The 22,248-nt window shown below is 47.3% G+C and overlaps 2 protein-coding genes across 2 annotated transcripts; one reads left to right on the top strand and one right to left on the bottom strand.

The window, feature by feature from the left end:
• Window positions 1–7,581: 7,581 nt before the first annotated feature.
• On the bottom strand, window positions 7,582–17,968 carry c1qtnf13 (C1q and TNF related 13; the record flags this gene model as incomplete). The annotated part of the gene is made up of 2 exons (XM_061251815.1): window positions 16,899–17,968; window positions 7,582–7,597 (listed from the first exon to the last, which is right to left on the bottom strand). Coding segments are annotated over exons 1-2 (1,086 nt in total), but the record flags the coding sequence as incomplete, so codon positions are not given.
• On the top strand, window positions 8,795–14,670 carry ube2na (ubiquitin-conjugating enzyme E2Na). Its single transcript, XM_061251751.1, has 4 exons — window positions 8,795–8,920; window positions 12,156–12,402; window positions 12,569–12,709; window positions 13,166–14,670. The coding sequence occupies exons 1-4, from the start codon at window positions 8,891–8,893 to the stop codon at window positions 13,210–13,212; spliced, it is 465 nt and encodes a 154-aa protein (XP_061107735.1). The 5' UTR covers window positions 8,795–8,890; the 3' UTR covers window positions 13,213–14,670.
• Window positions 17,969–22,248: the final 4,280 nt, after the last annotated feature.

Raw genomic sequence — 22,248 nt, 5'->3', positions numbered from 1 at the left:
GGAAAGAAGAACTGCTGGTCTCCTGGACCCAGAAGCAGCTGATGTGGATGCTGCATACGCCGCCTACTGTGAAGTCCTCCTCAGGGCAGCAAAGCACAACATCCCACGTGGCTACAATAAGAACTACATCCCGGGCTGGGATGAGGAGTGCAGCTGCCTGCTGCGCCAACACCAGCAGGCAAGCTCCAGGGAAGAAATGGACGCAACAGCAACAACCCTATTGCAGAAGCTGGACGACACCCGAAGGGCCAGGTGGACTGAAGTAGTGGAAGCTATCGACTTCACCCACTCTAGCCGGAAGGCGTGGCAGACCATCAACCTGCTCTCAGGGAGAAAAACAACCCCCCGCAGGTGTCCAGTGACAGCAGATGCCATTGCTTCCCAGCTCCTGAAAAATGGTCGCTTCCCTGATGCTGACAGAAACGTCACACGATTGACCTCGTGTGAGGTATCGTCTCTCTCCAAGGCAGCCAGCGTCGATGCTAACCTCTCAGGAGACTTCACAGTAGCCGAACTAAGTGCAGCAATCAACAAACTGAAGCCGGGCAAGTCATCAGGTCGAGACAATATCCACCCAGAGTTTGTCATACACCAAAGTGAAAGAACATCTTACTGGCTATGCTCGTTCTTCTCATCATGCTTCCGGAGGTCCAAGCTCCCAAAGACCTGGCGCCGTGCTTCCGTCATAGCCTTGCCAAAGCCGAACAAACCCGCCGAAGACCCGAAGTCCTACAGGCCCATCTCTCTGCTCTGTGTCCCATATAAGATCCTGGAGAGGCTGATTCACAGCCGCATCGAGCCAGTGGTGGACCCACAACTCCCACCGGAACAAGCCGGCTTCCGCCGAGGCAGGTCAACAGTGGATCAGGTAACGCTACTCACTCAGGACATCGAGGACAGCTTTCAGGATAACGAAAAAGCTGGAGTAGTATTCCTGGACCTGACAGCCGCCTATGACACCGTGTGGCACCGTGGACTACATCTGAAACTGTTGAGGACAATCCCGGACCGGCACATGGTGAGGTTCATTATGGAGATGCTATCGAACCGTAGCTTCATCCTACAGACCAGCGATGGCCAGACCAGCAGGCTCAGAAAGTTGAAGAACGGTGTCCCGCAAGGCTCCGTCCTCTCACCAATGTTGTTCAACATATACATTCACGACCTGCCAGATACAACATCTACCAAGTATGGCTATGCGGACGACTTGGCCATCATGCTTCGCCGCCCAACATGGAAGGCGATGGAAGATGGCCTCAACCGAGACATGGGCATCCTGGCAGACTACCTCCAGAAGTGGCACCTTCAGCTCAGCATGGGCAAGACAGTGTCTGCAGCTTACCACCTTAACAATCGGGAAGCAAGAAGGGAACTGGACGTGCATGTTGGCAACAAGCGCCTGGAGTTCCAGCAAGCCCCCAAGTACCTCGGCGTATGCTTGGACCGGACACTGTCCTACAAGCAACACCTGGATGAAGTGAAGGCCAAGACAACAGCAAGGGTCTCGCTCATCCGTCGCCTGGCGGGTTCGACTTGGGGAGCTTCCCCCCAGACCCTACGCATATCCACGCAAGCCCTGGTATTACCCGTAGCAGAATACTGTGCCCCAGCCTGGAGCAGAAGTCCACATGTGAACAAGGTAGATACGGTCATCAACAGCGCCCTCCGTATAGTTACTGGTTGTCTGAAACCCACCCCTGTGTCCTACCTGCCAGTCCTAGCTGGAATTGCCCCAGCCAGTCTCCGACGGGATGCGGCTACCCTCGCCCTGGCAAGAAAAGCCCAGAAGCACGACTGGCACATCCTACACAAAGCCACAACAACACCGGCACCACCATGCAGGCTTAAGTCTCGCCATCCCTACAACAAGGCAGCACAGGAGATGCTACAGTCTATCCCTGAGGACTTGTCCAGAGACGCCTGGCTGGCAACATCCTGGAAACAGACGTGGGAGACGGCTGGGCCCTCCCGCATGCAACGATACATCCGGGACCCAGGAGGCGGTGTAAAAGGAGAAGACATGCCACGCCATCTATGGACCTCACTGAACCGTCTGCGCTCTGGCGTCGGACGATTCAAGTCATCTCTGAAGAAGTGGGGCCTATCGGACAGTGCGGCATGCGAGTGCGGCGAGCCTGAACAGACTGCCGAGCACATAATCACCGGCTGCCCCCTATACAGCCCACCCTCAGAAGCTGGCCTGTTCGACTTAGGACCGGAGACTAGGGCGTGGCTGCATGACACTGAGTTGGCCATCTGACGATATACGAAAGAAGAAGAAGCATATGTGAATAATAATATTTTTTTAATCCCCTGCTATTCCCCCGTCACAGGTACAGGAATCCACCCTCCACGAACAACCAGGACCCAGGGATAAGGTAAGCAGGTAAGAGACTTTATTATAATTTTTTTTTTAAACAGTTCATGCATGGGTAGCTGCCCCCTCTGTAGTTGCATTTCTGGAAAATTGCTAAGTATTAACCCCCACTCACTGCAGATTGGCACCTTTCCATCAACCTATAAGACCCCCATAATTAATCCCCTTCTCAAGAAGAAGCGGATCCCTCCTTTCTCAATAATCTCAGTCCTGAAGTCTAATGTTTAGATCCTTAAATAGGTGGTCTTCCTGCAGCTGTCTGATTACTTTAAACTCAAATATCTCTGTATTTGAAAAATTCCAATCTGGTTTCCATACAAGTCTATGTAAATCTATATACTAAACACCTTTCTGCCTTGGTACTTTTAGAGCTCAGTGCGGCATTCGACACGGTGGACAATGAAATCCTAATTTCCAGCTGCATAGCGATAATTTGCAGATGATCTGGAGCCTTGAAATCTTTGTTTGTGGAACAATTTCATGCTTGATTCGCTTATATGAAGTCCTTGGTGTTGTAGCCCATGATGACGCGGCTGCTCTGGTCAGCAACTGGTTCATCGAGCACCCGCGTTTTTCCATTCTTCATCTACCACCATATTCTCACTTTCTAACCCAATTGATTCGTTTTTTTCCAGCTTGGTGTTGGAAGGTATATGAACGCAGGCCCTATGAGCTCATACCCCTCCTACAAGCAACGGAGGAAGCATGTGCTGATACAGCTGCTGAAGCATATCAGGGCTGGATTTATACAGCTGCTGAAGCATATCAGGGCTGGATTCGTACAGCTGCTGAAGCATATCAGGGCTGGATTCATACAGCTGCTGAAGCATATCAGGGCTGGATTCGTACAGCTGCTGAAGCATATCAGGGCTGGATTCATACAGCTGCTGAAGCATATCAGGGCTGGATTCATACAGCTGCTGAAGCATATCAGGGCTGGATTCATACAGCTGCTGAAGCATATCAGGGCTGGATTCATACAGCTGCTGAAGCATATCAGGGCTGGATTCATACAGCTGCTGAAGCATATCAGGGCTGGATTCGTACAGCTGCTGAAGCATATCAGGGCTGGATTCATACAGCTGCTGAAGCATATCAGGGCTGGATTCATACAGCTGCTGAAGCATATCAGGGCTGGATTCATACAGCTGCTGAAGCATATCAGGGCTGGATTCGTCAGGCCAGGCCATACTTTCCCCAGTGCTTGGCCTGGGAGAACATTGCCTGTGATGTCAATGAGGTCCTGTGGCCAGACAGAAACGAAAGGCAGGATGCAGCAGAAGGTTTATTTTATTTTTTTCTATTGTTTGTTCTGTATGAAGAACAAATCCAACTGTGTTTGTGTAGATGTAGTATACAGGATTTCAGAATAAAGAAAAACATTATATTCTTGTATTTCTGTGTTTTATATTTGAGTATGAAAACATAACAGTTTACAACAGGCTACTGTACATACAGTATGTAGCGTAACACTGAAAATGCAAAAGGCCTAGATTGTCATAGGGGATTATCACGGAGCCTGCTGCAAGTGAGAGGTGTACGAAATAGGAGCCAGTGAAATAGAAAACCGCCAGACTGGATCAAAGATGATGTCACTGGTGTTTGCAAGAGGGACATATAGTCTGTTGCTGCTATGGTGTTCAAAGAGAAAAAAACAGTTCTGCTTGTTGTTATTGGTGAGGTAACACCCAGGTTATCACTACAGAACATATTTGTTTTTTGAAACATTTTGCTGTTACCCACTTCGTTTAAATGTGGAAGTATCATTATTTTAAGAACAGGGGAAAAAATGTTTGTGTTCTGAAAGCTATTCTAGGCCAATAGGAGGCACTGTAACTGCTGTGATACAACAGGAGAAGAAGTCAAGAAGTGTTGGATTGTGGGGAGTTGTGAATTGCACAATCATAGTAAAGTAATCATTTTTCATAAAAGCACATATTTTTTTAAAGTGCTTTAATATAAATACACAATAAATGAATGAGATAAAAACATGTTCAGATCCTAGCTAGTGGTGTTGTGTTTTTAATCTTTGGCAGAGGTCAACAGAAACAGGGTCAAAGAATGGCATAGCTGGGCAATGCAAGCATCCAGCTGTAAGTGAACAGGGAATCAGGGATCAGACAGATGGAGGGTGCAGGTCAAAGGCGGGGAGTCATAGGTCCAGGGTGAGCAAAGGAGATATCCACAGCAGGAGCAGAAAACCATAACATGCAGGTAAAACAGAACAGGCAGGCAGGCAGGCAGGCAGGGTCAAAACAACAGGGGAGCAGAGGCTAGAATAACACGGACCTAAAGCATAAAGCAAGAACGAGCAAGCAAGCAAACTAGTCCAGAGGACTGGGACAGGCAGGCTTATAAGCCACACAAACGTAGAGCCAACGAGAAGCAGGTGAGATGATTAACAGGAAATGCTGTGTGTAGTATTCCCCTTGTCCTCCCTAGTTCCCTCCATGTGTTTCCTTCCCATCCCTGTCCTCTCTCCTCTCCCCAGGTCCCAGTCAGGTAGGAGGTTCGCCTCCCGCCAACATGGGCAGAATATCTCTAACCTCATCTTCCCTCCCAGATCCCCTGGTATTGATCTCTGTGTGGCTGGTGGCCTCTAGAACTGCCAGTCCGCCGTCCAGAAAGCAGACTTCATATCTGCCTATGCCTCCCACCTCAACCTTGACTTTCTTGCTTTAACTGAAACGTGGCTCTCACCAGAGAACACGGCCACCCCGGCTGCCCTCTCCTCTGCCTTCTCTTTTTCCCACACACCCAGATCCTCTGGCAGAGGAGGTGGCACAGGTCTCCTAATCTCATCCTCATGGAGATCTAGTGTCTTCTCCTCATCCCTCTCCTTCTCCTCTTTTGAATTTCATGCGGTTTCTGTTACTCTGCCGTGCAAACTGTTTGTTATTGTTGTTTATCGCCCCCCGGGTCCTCTGGGGAACTTTTTGGATGAGATGGACATCCTCCTCAGCTCCTCACCTGTCAATGACACCCCCCTGATCCTCCTGGGTGACTTCAACCTCAACTCAGAGTCCACCCAGTCTACCTTTCTCTCCCTCCTCTCTTCTTTTGACCTTACCCTCACTCTTTCCCCTCCCACCCACAAAGCAGGCAACCTTCTTGACCTCATCTTCAGAAGGAGCTGCACAACAACCAACCTCTCTGTAACACCACTCCATATATCTGACCACTCCTTCATCTCTTTCTCTCTTCCACTCTCCTCTAACACCCATCCATCTCTCCCACCATCCACTGTCACCTGTCGACGGAACCTACGCCACCTGTCTTCCTCCACCCTCTCATCTACAATCCTCTCCTCCCTACCATCTGCGGAGTCTTTCTCTCGACTGTCTCCCGATGATGCGGCTACAACTCTCATGTCCTCCCTCTCATCTTCCTTTGATTCTCTGTGTCCCCTCACCACCAAACTAGCTCGGGCCTCCCCCCTAGTCCTTGGCTTTCTGATGCTCTACGAGCTGTCCGAACCGAACTGCGGGCGGCGGAGAGAAAATGGAAAAGGTCCTGTCTCCCCAGTGATATGGCTTCCTTCCATGCCCTCTTATCATCTTTCCATTCCTCTGTCTCTCTAGCTAAATCTTCCTTCTTTCACTCGAAAATTAACGCGGCCGCCTCTAATCCCCGCAAACTGTTTTCAACTTTCTCCTCTCTTCTGGCCCCCCCCCCCCTCATCACTCACACCTGATGACTTTGTCTCCTTCTTTGAAAAGAAGGTCGATGCTATTCGCAATTCCTTCTCCCAACCCTCCACCCCTGCTGACCCTCCTACCCTCCCCAACTCCCTAACCTCCTTTTCTCCCCTCTCTGACGCCGACACACTGAAACTCCTTACTTCCCACCGCCCAACCACCTGTCCTCTTGACCCCTTCCCCTCTCCCCTCCTACAATCTATATCTGATGACATTCTCCCTCTCTTCCGGCACCATGCCCTCTTCCCTGAAGAGGGCCAGAGTCACTCCCCTGCTCAAAAAACCTACTCTTGACCCCTCTGCCCTGAACAACTACCGGCCTGTCTCTCTTCTTCCCTTTCTCGCTAAAACTCTGGAACGGGTGGTCTGCTCCCAACTGTCCACTTATCTTCTCCAGAACAATCTCCATGACCCCAACCAGTCTGGCTTCAAGAGTGGCCACTCCACTGAAACCGCCCTGCTCGCGGTCACTGAGGCACTCCACTCTGCTAAAGCAAAATCCCTCTCCTCTGTCCTCATCTTCCTCGACCTGTCAGCCGCCTTCGATACAGTCAACCATGAGATTCTGCTCTCATCGCTGTCTGGGATGGGTGTCACAGGTTCTGCACTCGCTTGGTTTTCCTCCTACCTCTCTGGTCGCTCCTACCAGGTGACTTGGAGGGGCGCAGTCTCCGACCCTCACCCCCTACGAACTGGAGTCCCGGGCTCGGTTCTTGGGCCTCTCCTCTTCTCGCTATACACCATGTCTCTTGGTTCTGTTATCTCTTCCCACGGCTTTTCTTATCATTCCTACGCTGATGACACCCAACTCTTCATTTCCTCCCCCCCCGACACCCAAATCACCACACGGATCTCTGCCTGCTTGGCTGATATCTCTGCGTGGATGACTTCCCATTACCTGAAGCTCAACCTTGCCAAAACTGAGCTTCTCTACATCCCTGCTAAGTCCTCTCCGTCAATCGACCTCTCATTGACTGTTGAGGACTTTGTAGTTTCCTCCTCCCGTACGGCAAAGAATCTTGGGGTGACTCTTGATAACTGCCTCACCCTGGCTCCACAAGTATCCTCCACTGCCAGAACCTGCAGGTTCTTTCTGTATAATATACGCCGTATCCGTCATCTCCTGACTGAGAAAGCCACCCAGCTCGTAGTCCAGGCGCTCGTCATTTCCCGCCTGGATTACTGCAACTCCCTCCTAGCCGGTCTCCCAGCATGTGCCATCAAGCCCCTCCAGCTGGTCCAGAATGCTGCAGCCCGCCTGATCACCAGTCAGCCCAGGTCGGCTCATGTCACCCCGCTTCTCATTGGCCTCCACTGGCTTCCTATTGCCGCATGCATCCGTTTCAAGGCCCTAGTGTTGGCATTTCAGGCTGCTAAGGGGACTGCCCCACCTTACATACAATCCCTGATCACTCCCTACTCCCCAGCTAGACCACTCCGGTCTGCCACCTCTGGTCGCCTTACGGTTCCCTCTCTACGTACACCTGGCGGTCGAGCTGCACGTTCACGCCTGTTTTCCGTTCTGGTTCCTCAGTGGTGGAATGACTTGCCTACCACTGTCAGAACAGCAGAATCCCTCCCCCTATTTCGACGCAGACTCAAAACCCACCTTTTCAAACTCTACCTTAGTCCTCCCTCCTGATTTCCCCTGCCCCTCCTTTCTGATATCCCTATCCTTGTCTAACCCCCCCCCCCCCCCCCCAAAAAAAAAAAAGAAATGCACTTCTGATGACAACTATGTTTAGAACAGCATTTCCTGTGTATTTTGCTAGTTTCTGGATGTGATGCTCTGACTTATGGTAGAACCTATGCACTTGCAAGTCGCTTTGGATTAAAAGCGTCTGCCAAATGACTGTAAAATGTAAATGTAAATGTAAATGCATATATGGTATGGGGGGGGCGGAGGCATGTAACCAGGAGAAAGAAAAGACGTGAAATGGAGCTCTTTCTCGGAAGGGCAGGTTCATCCACCCCTGTCCGACCACCAAAGGCCTAATTATTCACCCTATGAGAGGATGCCTTGGTAGAGGGTGTCTCCATATGTCCATTTAGCCATTTTAGCACCGATTAGCCACTTAGGGGTGCTATAACTGTCATTTGAATTTCCAATATTAAAAAAATCATAATCACCTGCACCCTGTGGGCTAGAGATGGGAAACTAAGTGCACAAGGTGTTTCTCCTCGTGGACAATTGCTTATTCCATATCATCCAGCTGTCTGAGTCTTCCAACATTTAGAATGCTTTGACAAAAACTTTAAAAGACCTCTCCTCCTCCACTTTCACTAAAAAATAAATCAAATGTATAGAAACCCCATTTTGTATCTTTCAACACAAAACCAATTGACAAAATGTAAATCTACGTCAAATTTTAAAATTAAACATGCTATCCCATGTAAACTCAGTTTCTTGTGGAACTCTAAAATATATTTTGATATCAATAATTTGTACAGATTTCATTAATCGTGTTTTACAGATGTAAAGAGAATGTGATTTTCGTATTTCAGTAATTGGGCTTTACATGTAACTTTCATCCTACCGTTAACTCATTGGTCATTGGTCAATAGAAGAAACTGGATACAGGCAGGCAGACGCAAAACGACTTTCCGCACGCTGTAACCTGTCCTCGTCTATAAAGTTGGGACATGTAGTTTAAAAAAAATTTGTTTTAAGCGCACATCGCGCCAAACAAAACTCTATTTCCCAGAATTCCAAGAGGGAGGCAAGTCTCCGGAAGGGGTCTACGCCTGCGTCGTCAGTGCGAACGGGAGAAGAAGCACACTGAAAGAGTCGCGACTAAAACCGCATTAAGACAAGATGTCGTCACTGCCCCGCAGAATCACCAAGGTAATTTTGCAGTATTGTATGTGGCTGCTATACAATTGATAACCTGGTCGAGGGAATAAAACGATATTGAAACGAGACACGCGAGGATTGTTAATATTGTTTGTTAGCCGGGTGGCATTAGTTACAGCTAACGCTACTTCCGTTTCCAAAGCCGAAAAAGGTTGGGTTAAAAATACATCCTCCCTGCATAAAGATGGCGGTGAAATGTGGCCCGTATAGCCTCCTCTTTATGAGTCAGTCACAATTAACTGGGCAGACCAGTCGCAATGCCCTGTAGTTGGTATACATTATATAGTTGTCTGTAATAGGATAAATAGGGTATAGGGTGTTTTTATGGAGTGTAGAAGGCGGTATTGGACCTGTCGTCTGGGGATTCCTCAACAGGACGGATCTGCGGATGGCCAGTTAGCTAACTTAGTTTGCTTTTGCGTTGGAAGTTAGGTTTTCATTATTTTGCTTTTCGTTGCATAACTTCACGTCTGCTGACACTTGCAAAAATGATTGTGAATATCGGTCATTTTAATTTGACGGTGTTACGGTGATATGCGGAGCGTTGTCGGTGTTTCCCACTCTTTGAAGGCCTCGTCAGCCGGAGCGGGATCTGTCTGCTAGGCCCATTGCAATGAATTATGCGTCGCAACGTAGCGAGCAAAGCAAGAAATCCAGTTTAGCAACATCACAGGCCGCAGTTGATAACGCTGACTTTGGGGAGCAATGTTCGCCGTTTAACACATTTCACTTCCTTGTCTAAGAGAAGTGTTCTCTCGTGTAGAGTGAAAGCTGGTGTCTTTCACCTGTGGTTTACGACTAAATTACTGTTGCTTATTTCCATATTTTGTCATCGGAAAGACTGCTAGACAGCGTGTGTCTTATGTAGAGAGGTAAAGCTACGTTTATTTAGGGCGGAGTAAGGATTTTTGCCATTTACCGGCAATGTGTGTATAGAATGGTCTTCTTGAAATTAAGATTAATTGAATTGAGTTAATGCATTGTAATACAATTCAGTTGACATTATAAATACATAATAAAGAAATTGGGTTGACACATTTGTGTGTGTGTGTGTGTGTGTGTGTGTGTGTGTGTGTGTGTTGACCTCTACCTTACAAAGATTATGCCTGTGTTATTAGCCTAATTCAACTAGTTTGTAGCCTAGTGTTGAGATGATATAATATTAAATCCTTATGCATGCAGACAGCGGTGCGTCCACTAAGAACGAATAGTCGGTGCACTCGGTCCTTAAGCATTCTGCAGACGTTGTGAATGCCATCCATACCATACGAACAACGCATTCACTAATGCACGTAACTGCATAACTGTGCCCAAATAGTTAGCAAGTGTTGTTCACATGTACAATATGCCTTATATTTATAGGTCTGGACAGGTTTGACAGTCAGGCGAGCATCATAATCTATGTTCTTGAAGCTGTGCCTTGGCAGAGCACTTTTAAAAACTTTTTTCTTCTGTACGCAAAACGGGTCTTTCAAGTTTTTTTTGAATGCAGAAAAGTAGACAGGCTGGTTTTGCTCTACTATTTTTGAAGTTCAGCAAGTACTGATTCAGTAACATTCATTGGAGACTTTTTACAGTGGGTTAATTTCAGCTCTCAAAATGAGTCCCCATACAATACAATTTTCAGAGGTAGTGGTTAAGGCCTGTAGCGTAGTGGTTAAGGCCTGTAGCGTAGTGGTTAAGACTGTAGCGTGGTGGTTAAGGTCTCTAATGTAGTGGAGTGCAGTAGTGTAGTGCTCTTAGTTACTGTTGCTAAGACAATCAAGTTTTAGCTTGATCACTCCTCAGGACATTTTTCAAAGGCCATCTGGCTTATTGCAGTTTGTATCTTAAGATAATCTTCAAAGTTAAGTGACATAAACTGACCTATATTAAAGGCAGAGGTAATGTCTTTTGTTAAACCTCTTTTTCCCAATGTAACATTTCATTTTTAACTGCCTCACTCTATTAATTAATGGAATAATCTAAAATGTTGATGTTGCAATGCCTAATTCATGTAATGCTGCCCGAGTTTTAACTGTAGTACCAGTTAAGTGTCTGTTCAAATGATTAAATATATATAGGCGACTGGTCTAATGATGTACAATTTGATATATTTTTATGTAACGGTAAACTTTGCCAATGCGTTTTATATGCCGTGGGATAATCGTGGTGGTGAGATTAACGTGGTCCATTTCTCGCTGAAAGCAGGGAATTTTCATTTTCAATATCCGATGTGTAAACGAATAAACACGAATGAAGAAACGCCATATTAATAAGCCATAAGTGAACCCACACAGCTACACATTTCAAGCACAGAAATTCTTTGGTAACTATAGTACTTTATCATTCAATTCCCTGCGGTGTTTGCATTCTTAAAATGGCCACAGATCACTTGCTAGTATGACTTTACCTTGTTATTTGCTAGTTTAGAATGTAAACGGCGTATTATTATATTGTGTGAAACCATTGTTTCCAATGATGTATTGCTTTGTTTATTTTTAAGTAGTTACAACATAGTGGAAAGCTACGTTCAGTTTCCCGGTAGTTTGAATTTGCGTGTCAATGATTGAACAAGGATCCTCTGTGAACCTTAAACAACATAATTTACAATTAGCCATAAGAATGAACAGCTACAAAAATGATTTGATAACTCTAATATTGTAGCATTCAATTCCCTGTGGTGTTAGCATTTTAAACCCCCTGAAATTTACATTACATTACATAATGTAATGTAATGTAAATGGCCAGATTGCTCAAACTACTGCAGATTGTGGATTGCTAGTGTAGAATGTAAACCGCAGTAATATGCCTGGTGTTGAACGTGCATTTATTTGAATCTGAGCTTACCGTTTCGGCTTCAGAAAAAAATTATTGGTTGGCAATTTTTCATAAATATTTACAAATCGTGTTTTGGTTACACATTTAACCGTCCACACCCCTAATTACGACAGTATGTTGGGCCGGATTTTAGCCATTGTGTGTCAAGAGTGTAGCAGTACCCCTTTAAAATGGATGGTTGGGTAGTTGCATGTCGAGTTCTTTTCTCAGACTCAAAGTGCTTAATAGTGATGAGGAGGGAACCCGCCTCGACCACCGCCATTGTGCTGCTCCCACCAGGGTGATGCAATGGCGGCCATTTTGCGTCAGAACGCTCACCACACAGTAGCTGAGGCGGAGCGGGAGAGAGCTTTCTGGAAAATTGGGGGATGCAAATGGGGTGACGTTTTGTTGTGCGTTTGTTCAGGAGACGTCTCGCTTGATGCTGGAGCCCGTGCCGGGGATCAAGGCCCAGCCGGACGAGGGCAACGCGCGCTACTTCCACGTGGTCATATCCGGGCCGCAGGACTCCCCGTTCGAAGGAGGGATCTTTAAACTCGAACTCTTTCTCCCAGAAGAGTACCCCATGGCAGCCCCCAAAGTGCGCTTCATGACCAAAATATACCACCCCAACGTGGACAAGCTGGGGAGGATTTGTCTGGACATTTTGAAAGGTAAGAGGGTGTGTGCGAGGAGCTGCTTTAATCTCCCACTGAAAGACCAGTCCCCAGGGTGACACTTTCAAACTCCTCGCCGTCATAAGCTTCTGACTTGATATGGCTGTATTGCGCTCTTCGCTCTTTCCCCTCTCACTCTGTGCTCTGTTGCTCTGGCCTGCAGATAAGTGGTCCCCAGCCCTGCAGATCCGCACAGTGCTGCTCTCCATCCAGGCATTACTAAGCGCTCCCAACCCTGACGACCCGCTAGCTAACGACGTGGCTGAGCAGTGGAAAAGAGACGAAGCTCACGCCATCGAGACAGGTGAGTGTGTGAGAGTGTGAGTGTGTGAGTGTGTGAGTGTGTGAGTGTGTGAGTGTGTGAGTGTGAGAGTGTGAGAGTGTGAGAGTGTGAGAGTGTGAGAGTGTGAGAGTGTGAGAGTGTGAGAGTGTGAGAGTGTGAGAGTGTGAGCGTGTGAGCGTGTGAGCGTGTGAGCGTGTGAGCGTGTGAGAGTGTGAGAGTGTGAGAGTGTGAGAGTGTGAGAGTGTGAGCGTGTGAGCGTGTGAGCGTGTGAGCGTGTGAGCGTGTGAGCGTGTGAGAGTGTGAGAGTGTGAGAGTGTGGGCGTGTGGGCGTGTGGGCGTGTGGGCGTGTGGGCGTGTGGGCGTGTGGGCGTGTGGGCGTGTGGGCGTGTGGGCGTGTGGGCGTGTGGGCGTGTGGGCGTGTGGGCGTGTGAGTGTGTGGACCCAGCGTCTGACCCCTGCCTGTCTTCTGTCCTCCAGCCCGGACCTGGACCAGGCTTTACGCTGGAAAGAACAACGAGCTGTAGGGGAAGCCTGACCCGGTCCCAGAGACCCGGTCAACCCAGACCTCTTCTTCCATCATTTGCATTTAAAGGACACAGTCTTAGGAAGAAAAACAAACAAGCAAACCAGTACAAAATGTGTACTTCCTCCTATGTGGATACACACACACATACACACACACACACACACACACACACACACACACATGCGTGCACGCACACGTGAGGACAAAAGTCCGCTCTCCAGATCTTTGGTGATAAATGCACATTAGCCAATCTGTTGTCTTTGTATTCACTGTTGCAACGCATGGGAAGTGGCCTTCTGTCCAATGTGGGTTTGGGCACCGCCCGGCTCTTGTAACTGGTGTTGAACCGGCACTGGTCTGTCTCACTGTCTCGCTTCTGTGGGGGTGGCTTCCTTTTTTTTCCTTTTTTTTTTTCCTCAATATTTTCATCCTGTGATGAGTTTTCAGGAGCCCTGTCACGGTTGCACTATGGAGAAACTCCAATGTTGGTCTTAAAACAATAATAGTGAAGCCAAAAAATACGTAAAACGCAAACAGGAAATGGCTAAAGTTGAGAAATAAGGCGAGTCACTGAGCCGCCATGGCAACCATCACCGCCATGGCAACCATCACTGCCATGGCGACCGTAACCACCTGCATCGCCCTCTCTGGTGCCCGACCCTGTGTTCACACAGGTCTGTCTGGGGAAGGACAGCCAAGGCGTTCTACGTCTTATGCAGAGAGGAAGATACCCAATACGCTAAAAGCCACCTTGACGATCCAACCAGGACAGATGGATGATATTAGACTCCTCACCCAGACAGCAGCACAGGGAATCAGAGACGGTGTAGCCCGCTGCGCTCAGCTCTTAATAGGCCGATGAGACTGATGTTTCTGATGTTTTGACGCCAAACGACGTTGTTTTCGAGTCAAGAACTCCACCGTCTCTGATTTCAGGCTAGTCCCGGGTAAGTTGTCTCATATATGCGGTAAATCTTGTGTACAGTATTTTTTTTTTTTCTACTTTGGTCTGTTTTCTTTGTCTATTTCCCACAATCCCCTTTTAATTGGGTTGCCCCTCTTGGGTGTGGTGGGCCTTTGGTACTCTTGGGCTGGCAGGACGTTACTGTACCACCAATGAGCTCTCAGCCAGACTTCCCCCTTCCTGCCTTTACTTTAACATGGCAGCCCTGCCATGGACATCCTGGATTGCGGTGTTTGTTTGCCTGTTTGTTTGTTTGTTTTGGGTGGGGTTGTGGGGGGTGGGGGGTGGTGGGACGAACTACAAGGCGATCGCCAAGGCCTGGCGTAACTCCAGCCGTCCTCGGTTCTCTGTTCCACGGCTGTAGTAAGATTCTCTGATTGTAAATTCATTCTTTATATGAAAACCCCGAAGTGGTTTTCAACTTGTCATAATGGTATGAAAACAGTCCGCCTGCATAGTCTCTTTCTGTAAATAAAATCTGTTGATTAATAAGGGTGTTATTTCTGTGTTTTTGTGACCCGTGACTTTTTTTTATTTGATTTGGTATGTGCAGTGTTTATTACAAACCATGTCAATACATGGCACACCGGTATGGGGAGAACATGCCAACTACACAGAATGGCAATGACCAGGATTCCTGCTGTGAGGTGACCCCCAGTGTGTTTCCCCGAATGGCCCTTCTGACCCTCTGACTCTGGGGAAAATACCTAAGCTGATTAACGTTAATTTAAAAAAAAGCGTGACATGGGGATAAATGTTTCAGATACACAAGGAATTCAGGCCCATATGGTCAATAATTAATGTTTTATCTTTATAGTCAGAGATGAACTGATGCGTAAACGATTTGTGAAAAACAGTTCCCTTCCCCAACTCCACGGTTTGAGCAGAATGACGTCTTGGTGAAATTCATACCTTTTCCGTGACCATTTAAAGGTCATGCATGTACAAGTTCTGGAATTCAGCTGATGAATGTACAGCGTTTGAAATTACCTCTTAAAATAAAATAAATATTTATAAATATTTGATCGTTTCAAATGAGTCAAATATTCTACAGAAAAGTTTTTCATATAAAACAAAATAATTTTATTTATATGTGTACTTAAACAGAAATTAATGCATTTGTGGGCAGCCTGTAGCGTAGCGGTTAAGGTAAATTACTGGGACACGCAAGGTTGGTGGTTCTAATCCCGGTGTAGCCACAATAACATCCGCACAGCCGTTGGGCCCGTGAGCAAGGCCCTTAGCCCTACATTGCTCCAGGAGAGGACTGTCTCCTGTTTAGTCTAATCAACTGTACATCACTCTGGATAAGAGCGTCTGCCAAATGGCAATAATGTAATGTAATATTTGAAACACTTGGCCTAGGCCTCATTGTTACCTGTGAACAGTGTACCTTTGTCCAATAGAAATGATCCCTGCAGGTTTTCCAAAGGGTTTATCTGTTGTATTTCCAATGTTGACCATTTCAAGCTTGCCAATAGTAGTGATTTGTCAAAATGTCTGGCTCAAAGTATGTGTTTAATATAATGTTCAGCCAGTGAATACAGTAAACAAATGATCCTACGACTCCATGTTTATATGATGTGCTCATTTGGTGCGGACCAACCACATAGAAGACTCAGAAATGTCTACATAACCAGACTTGGTTTATACAAAAATGTATTTGGCATGGGAACACATAAACATATTTGTAAACAAAGACCATATTTTTAGCACAAGTATATAAGGGTTCCGGTCAAAATGTTCTTTAAAGAAACCCAAGTGCCAAAGGTCAACTGCTGCCCCGCCTACTGCAGAATTAAAGATGTACCTCTACAAATTCGTAAAACTACCGCATAATACTTGGTTAAGCAAAGAATTTACTTAACCAATTTACTCAATCTTACTTCAATTTACTTATCAGAGTATAACTATTTAACTATTAAACACTATTTATGTAGTTATAGTTTTTATTACATAGCTGAAAATCACAAACATCAAAGAGTGTCAGCCATGTTTAAGTGGATTTCCTCTTTATCTATTGCAGGTATAATCAAGAGTTTCACAGACACAGATTCAGCCTAGTCCTGGACTGAATTTCTCTGTACAAAACTCAATTTAGTCCAGGACTAAGATTAATGTGCGTCTGTGGCACTGGCCCAGTGTGCAATACGGATGTGGATAAGTGGCACACAGCATTGCCCAGAAGGAAACATGGAGATATATATACAGGTCTCGATACAAAAGAATCCTTCCAAAGAGTCACAGAGGGTTTCCATAAATCCCTGATCACTGATATTAGTCTGTTTTGTTGATCTAACAGCAAGACACCTTGAGGTAAAAGATAATTTCACTCTTGGCAAGTTTTTTTTGTCACATTTTCAAACAAAGACTTGTCACACTTAAAAATGTAAGGGCCAGTTTCCCAGACATAGATTTATCCTCGTCTTCGACTAAATTGAATTTTGAATGAAGATTGTCCATACAAAACTCAATTTAGTCCAGGATGCAGTTTTATCTTGGTCGGTGAAACCGGCCCTAAATGTGCTATTTTTAACGGCTGTGTGTTTTTAATCATCCCGCCTGGAGTATTACCTCGCTCTTAAAAAGGGCTTGTTCTACTCCTACCACCGTCGCGAACACGTCGCGAACACATCTGTGTTTTTACGAGTCCGCCCGGAGACGGGAGGTCTCGGGGGGGGGGGGGGGTCCCTCAGAAGTGAGTTCTGCCCGGGTCCCGCGCCTCGGGGTAGACCAGGAACCCGGAGAAGGTGGTGTAGCGGCCCTGGTTGCTGTAGACGGCGAAGCGCTCGTGCTGCTGGCTGTAGAGCCAGACGCTCTCGCCCGCGCGCAGCGACAGCAGCAGGCTCTGCGACTGCATCTCCCGCCGCTGCGACTCGTCCTCGTTGAAGATCATGGCCTGCACCTCGCCGCCGCCCGTCATGAGCTTGACGGACAGCGCGCGCCGCGGGTGCTTGCCCACCGTGAAGGCGAAGTAGTACGCCCCGGCGAAGCGGCAGGTGAAGCGGCCGGAGGTCTTGTTGAAATGGCCGCCGATGTTGACGTACTCCACGTCGAAGGTCAGCGCCTCCTTCTCCCCCCCCCCCGCCGCCGCCGCCGCCGAGGCCGAGCTCTCGCCCAGGACCGAGGAGGTCCGGGCCGCCGAGAAGGCGGAGCGCGGCTCCTCCGCCGGGCCGCCGCCGCCCCGCCAGGCCGAGCGGGGGTCCGCCGCGGGGGGGCACCCGGGATACCCCAGCGCCGGGGACGTCAAGTGGTTGCTGATGGGGTGGGCGGAGTGGTCGGGGTACACCAGGTAGCCGGTGAAGGTGATGTAGGGCCCCAGGTTGCTGTACAGGGCGTACTTGGGGCTGGCGTGGAGAAGCAGCCAGATGGTGTCCATGGCCTTCAGACTCAGCATCACGCTCTGGCTCTGCACCTTGCGGTCCTTCCTCCGGTGGCCGTCGTAGGCCATGGCCTGCACCTCCCGGCCGTTCTTCACCATCATCACCGACAGCAGCTTGCGGGGGAACTTCCCCGCCGTGAAGGCGAAGTAGTAGGTGCCGGGCAGGCGGCAGCGGAAGAGGCCCGTCTCCGGGCTGAAGTCGCCGCCGATGTTGGCGAGGAGCCGGTCGAAGGTCACGGCCTGCTGCTGCGGCCCGCCCAGGATGCTGCTGCTGCGCGTGGCCGAGAAGGCCGACCGGAGGTCCGTCCCCCCCGGCGTGAAGAGCTGCGCCGAGGACGGGCCCGGCAGGCAGCCCAGGAAACAGGAAGTGCTTACAGCCATCAGGAAGCAGGAAGTGCTGAAAGCCATCTCCACTGCGGAGGGGGGGAAACAGACCAGATTCGTCACAACACACACACACACACACACACACACACTCACACACACTCACACACACACACACACACACACATACACACACACACACACACACACATACACACTCACACACACACACACACACACTCACACACACACACACACACACACACACTCACACACACACACATACACACACACACACACACACACACACACACACAACACACACACATTATCACGAACAGTATGGAGTGAACAGTATAAGGAATAGTATTGAGTTAACAGTATAAGGAACAGTACAAAGTGAACAGTACAAAGTGAACAGTATGAGGAACAGTATTGAGTTAGCAGTATAAGGAGCAGTCGAGTGGTGAGGAAGCAGGGTTTAACATTGTCAGGGCAGATCATGGTCTTGGTACCGTGGGCTCAGTGTTAGTGACAGGCTCAGTAATTCAGCTGGTATTGCCTGTTCACTGTGTGCAATGAGAGAGCGCGGATTAGCCCCCGCTTCATCTGCCCCTGTGTGCTCCAACAATAGTGCGTTTTTAAAGGGAGGGAGGGGGTGGTTTTTAAGCGCAGACCCCCAGCCAGAGTCGGTGGCAGATGAAAGCTGGCAGCGTTGTGGAGCAGCGGTGCAGCATGAGGAGATGGTCACCAGCCATGCCTCAGTGCTCTGTCATTACGCACAGAGACTGGTCCCTGGCCACCAGTGTGGAAGTTCAAGTGTACTTTTCCCACAGATGCCAAAGTCTCTCGCACTCATTGTTGTCTGTCCGGTTGTGTTTTTCTTGTCTTCTTTGTGTTTGGTGTGGCTCTGAAGCTACTGGCCCAGGGTGTGTAGGTCAGCAACCATAAACCTATCCAATGATAATAATGATATATCAAGTTTATAACAAGCTTTTCATTGAATGAACGATCTCAAAGTGCTGCGTAAAAGGATAATATTAAAGGTAAGCGGATCAAGAGACAAATGATAGAAAGAAACAAACAACAATAAAAAACAAAATTACAATATAAACTGGAAAAAGAAAATGTTCATCCCCTTCATTCTTAGTGCAGGTTGAGCACCAGACCACCAGCGATCCGCTCTCACAAGAACACGTGTGCTTTTAGCAGTTGGGGGTCAACTTTGAGAAGTTCTGAAGATGTCAGTTACTGAAATCACTGAAAATTGAGCCTCTTAATCCTGGAAATGTTTACGTGCAGAGTTATGCTGCCAATACAGATGCCACCACTCTCCAACCAGCAAAACCAGCAAAACCAGCAAAACCAGCAAGTATCAACACTGAACATGAAGCACCGTGTGAAGGACTCATGGGGAGCTGGGATGTGTGGTCCCTCCATGTACAATATTCAAAACAACAAAAGATTTGTGCTATTTTACCTGATAAAAATTGTATGCATATTGTACACTGTGCAAAAAGACATTATTTACAGCATAAACATGAATTAAATTAAGCAGTTATATTTTTAAATTAGTAATTACTTAGAATTACTTTCTATTAAAAGTTAAATTCACGTATAATATTCAGGGAGAGAGGAGAAGCAGTAAGGTGAATGGAGGGAAACAGCGTCATCATCTTCATCATGTTCAGCACGAACTGCACAGTCAGTGAACGCAGGGAGCTCCACAGTCAGGGCTCACAGATATCTGCTCTCCATCAGACAGGGCCGTAGTTCTCTCAGTGCTCTCTATCCTACCTGCGGTTCTGTGCGAATCGCGGTTACAGGACCTACCTGCGGTTCTGTGCGAATCGCGGTTACAGGACCTACCTGCGGTTCTGTGGGAATCGCGGTTATAAGACCTACCTGCGGTTCTGTGGGAATCGCGGTTATAGGTTTTGCGGTCAGCTGATTGGTCCCCTCTGGGCAGCAGTCCTGACCTTCTGCCCGTCTGGCTGTGTGCTGCAGTCTGCCCTCTGTAGCCCTCTGTAGCCCTCTGTAGCCCTCTGTAGCCCTCTGTAGCCCTCTGCTCCCGTGGTCTGACCCTGCCTGGTAGTGGGGAGGGGCTCCTGAATTAACAACCCCCCCCCCCCCCACCCCCCGCCTGCCGGCTAAAGGTCATTAGTCCTCTTCACCAGCTCTGTAATGACAGAGAGTGGGTGTCTGAAATGAAGAGGGAGGACCAGACAGGTATGTGTGTCTCACGCAAACCAGGTGGTCCTGGAGTCGGGCCAGGGCTTCTCACTATCCTTGATGCTGTCATTTTGTTGTTGTAGTCGGTTGCGATCGTGGTAGCGAGACAAAAAGAATGCAATTCCCAGAAATTTCAGACCTGAAATTTGTGTAAAACAACAATTTGGAATGTGGATAATGACATGACCGCATAACCTTCAAGCAAAAGAATGATGCTTTTAAATACGGGAAGTGCAGATAATTTAAGAAATCTTTGTCTCAAAGAGAAATCTGTCTTAAAATATCGCACCTGAATACCATTATATACACTCCACACCATCTATACTGTAGCTCCAACGGCACACACACACTCTCACACACACAATCTCTCACACACACACACACACACACACACACACTCTCACATACACACACACACTCACACACACTCGCTCACACACTCTCTCACAACACACACATACACACACTCTCTCACACACATTCCACACAGACACACATTCTACACACATACTCACACACACACACACACCCTGAAACACACACACATTCCGCACACAGACACACATTCCACACACATACTCACACACACACACACACACACACACACACACCCTGAAACACACACACATTCCGCACACAGACACACATTCCGCACACACACACACACACTCACACACACACATGCATCTCCCTTCTCATTATGCTACCGCTCAGAGCAAGCGACCTAGTTTTTGCTGTTCAGGAACTTGATTGATAGTGGAACCAGAGAGAAATTATATCTGTGCGTAATATATAGAGCAAGTTCTGCAACAAGGTTTGTAATGTAGGAGCAGATCTTGCACTGAGGTAGAGTGGCATTGGAGATCAGTGATGGAGAGTAACAGACAGACAGTGGCATTCAGACACTAAAGACCTGTATAAACTGTTACTGTATTACTCACTGGCTCGGATGCTACCTCCAAGCCTGTCTTTCATGATGAGATTTTGTTCCCATTCGCAAAAGCTGCAATGCTAAAAAGAGAAAGATATTCGCAAACTCTGATTATGCTCCCGAGTAATTTATTTACAAAATCAAATGTTTCAACACACAGCGTCATCTTTAGGGTGCATGCTGATACTGATGAAGACACTATGTGTTGAAACGTTTGTTTTCACAATAAATTACTAGATAATCTGTTAGTCTGCACTTTTGGGTGCACATCCACCCTCCCTACCCAAAAGTTACGATGCTAAAACTACATTATAGAGTCCATTTCAGAACGTTGCCATTATGGAGTGTAATGTAGATAAGTCAAAAGGGAAAAACATTATTCATTTGCACTGTTGCCTGGCTTAGCATAACATTCCTTCATGTTAAACTCACTCTCACAGCTTTTTGGGTGTCCAGTCCAGTGGACATGTTATCAACAGAGACATGTGATCAAGTAGCAGGCATTGGAAGGAGATCCGTAATTTTACAGCAAGTACAGAATCACGTTTTATTGAATTTAATCATTTGTTCAGCAGAATCTCCATACATTTTTACAATGATTTTTACAATTTCTCTTTTGTATTATGTAGTCAATCAGAGCAAGACAGTTGGAGTGAAGTGAATATATATTTATTATATTGGTCATATTCACATCAGCAGTTGTTGCACTGCTTAAGAATTAAAATTTCATTTAAATGCATTTAAAATATTGGTCACACTTACAATAACTAATTTAGTTGTTAATATTAATTAATGATGTTCAAATGCATGAACAGATTAACTTCTCAGTAGTAGTTAGTTAACAACTACATTAGCTTGTGCCAATTCATGGAACCTTGTAAAGTCTTACCAAAATATTTTATGCACGCTTGAACAATTACCAGGGTTTCAATGGAATTCAGCGGTAGACTAGTGTGCTTAGGACTGTCTGGTCGCATGATCCACTTTCAGGCAAGCTTTAGTTGTCAGGCAGAAGGTCAGTATGTCAGGAATACACTGACTTAGAGAGGAACACACAGTGGAACTCAAAGATTGTGAGGTGACCAGGCTTGTGGCTACGAAACAGCCCCAAACCGTCACCTCTCCTTCGCCACGCCGGGCGGTTGGCAAGAGGTTCTTGTGGTGATATGTGGTTTTCACCAAACGTGGCACTGAGGACAGT

The sequence above is a fragment of the Conger conger genome, chromosome 8 (genome assembly GCF_963514075.1).
Source record: "Conger conger chromosome 8, fConCon1.1, whole genome shotgun sequence".
Lineage (NCBI taxonomy): Eukaryota > Metazoa > Chordata > Actinopteri > Anguilliformes > Congridae > Conger > Conger conger.
Note: the sequence above shows the minus strand (reverse complement) of the source record. Positions and strands in the feature narration are given on the sequence as shown.

Bases quoted from the DNA above. Each gene is read 5' to 3' on its own strand.
- ube2na (XM_061251751.1), top strand. From the start codon at position 8,891: ATGTCGTCACTGCCCCGCAGAATCACCAAG. The intron at 8,921-12,155 runs GTAATTTTGCAG...GCGTTTGTTCAG, and splicing joins TGCCCCGCAGAATCACCAAG to GAGACGTCTCGCTTGATGCT. The intron at 12,403-12,568 runs GTAAGAGGGTGT...TCTGGCCTGCAG, and splicing joins TTGTCTGGACATTTTGAAAG to ATAAGTGGTCCCCAGCCCTG.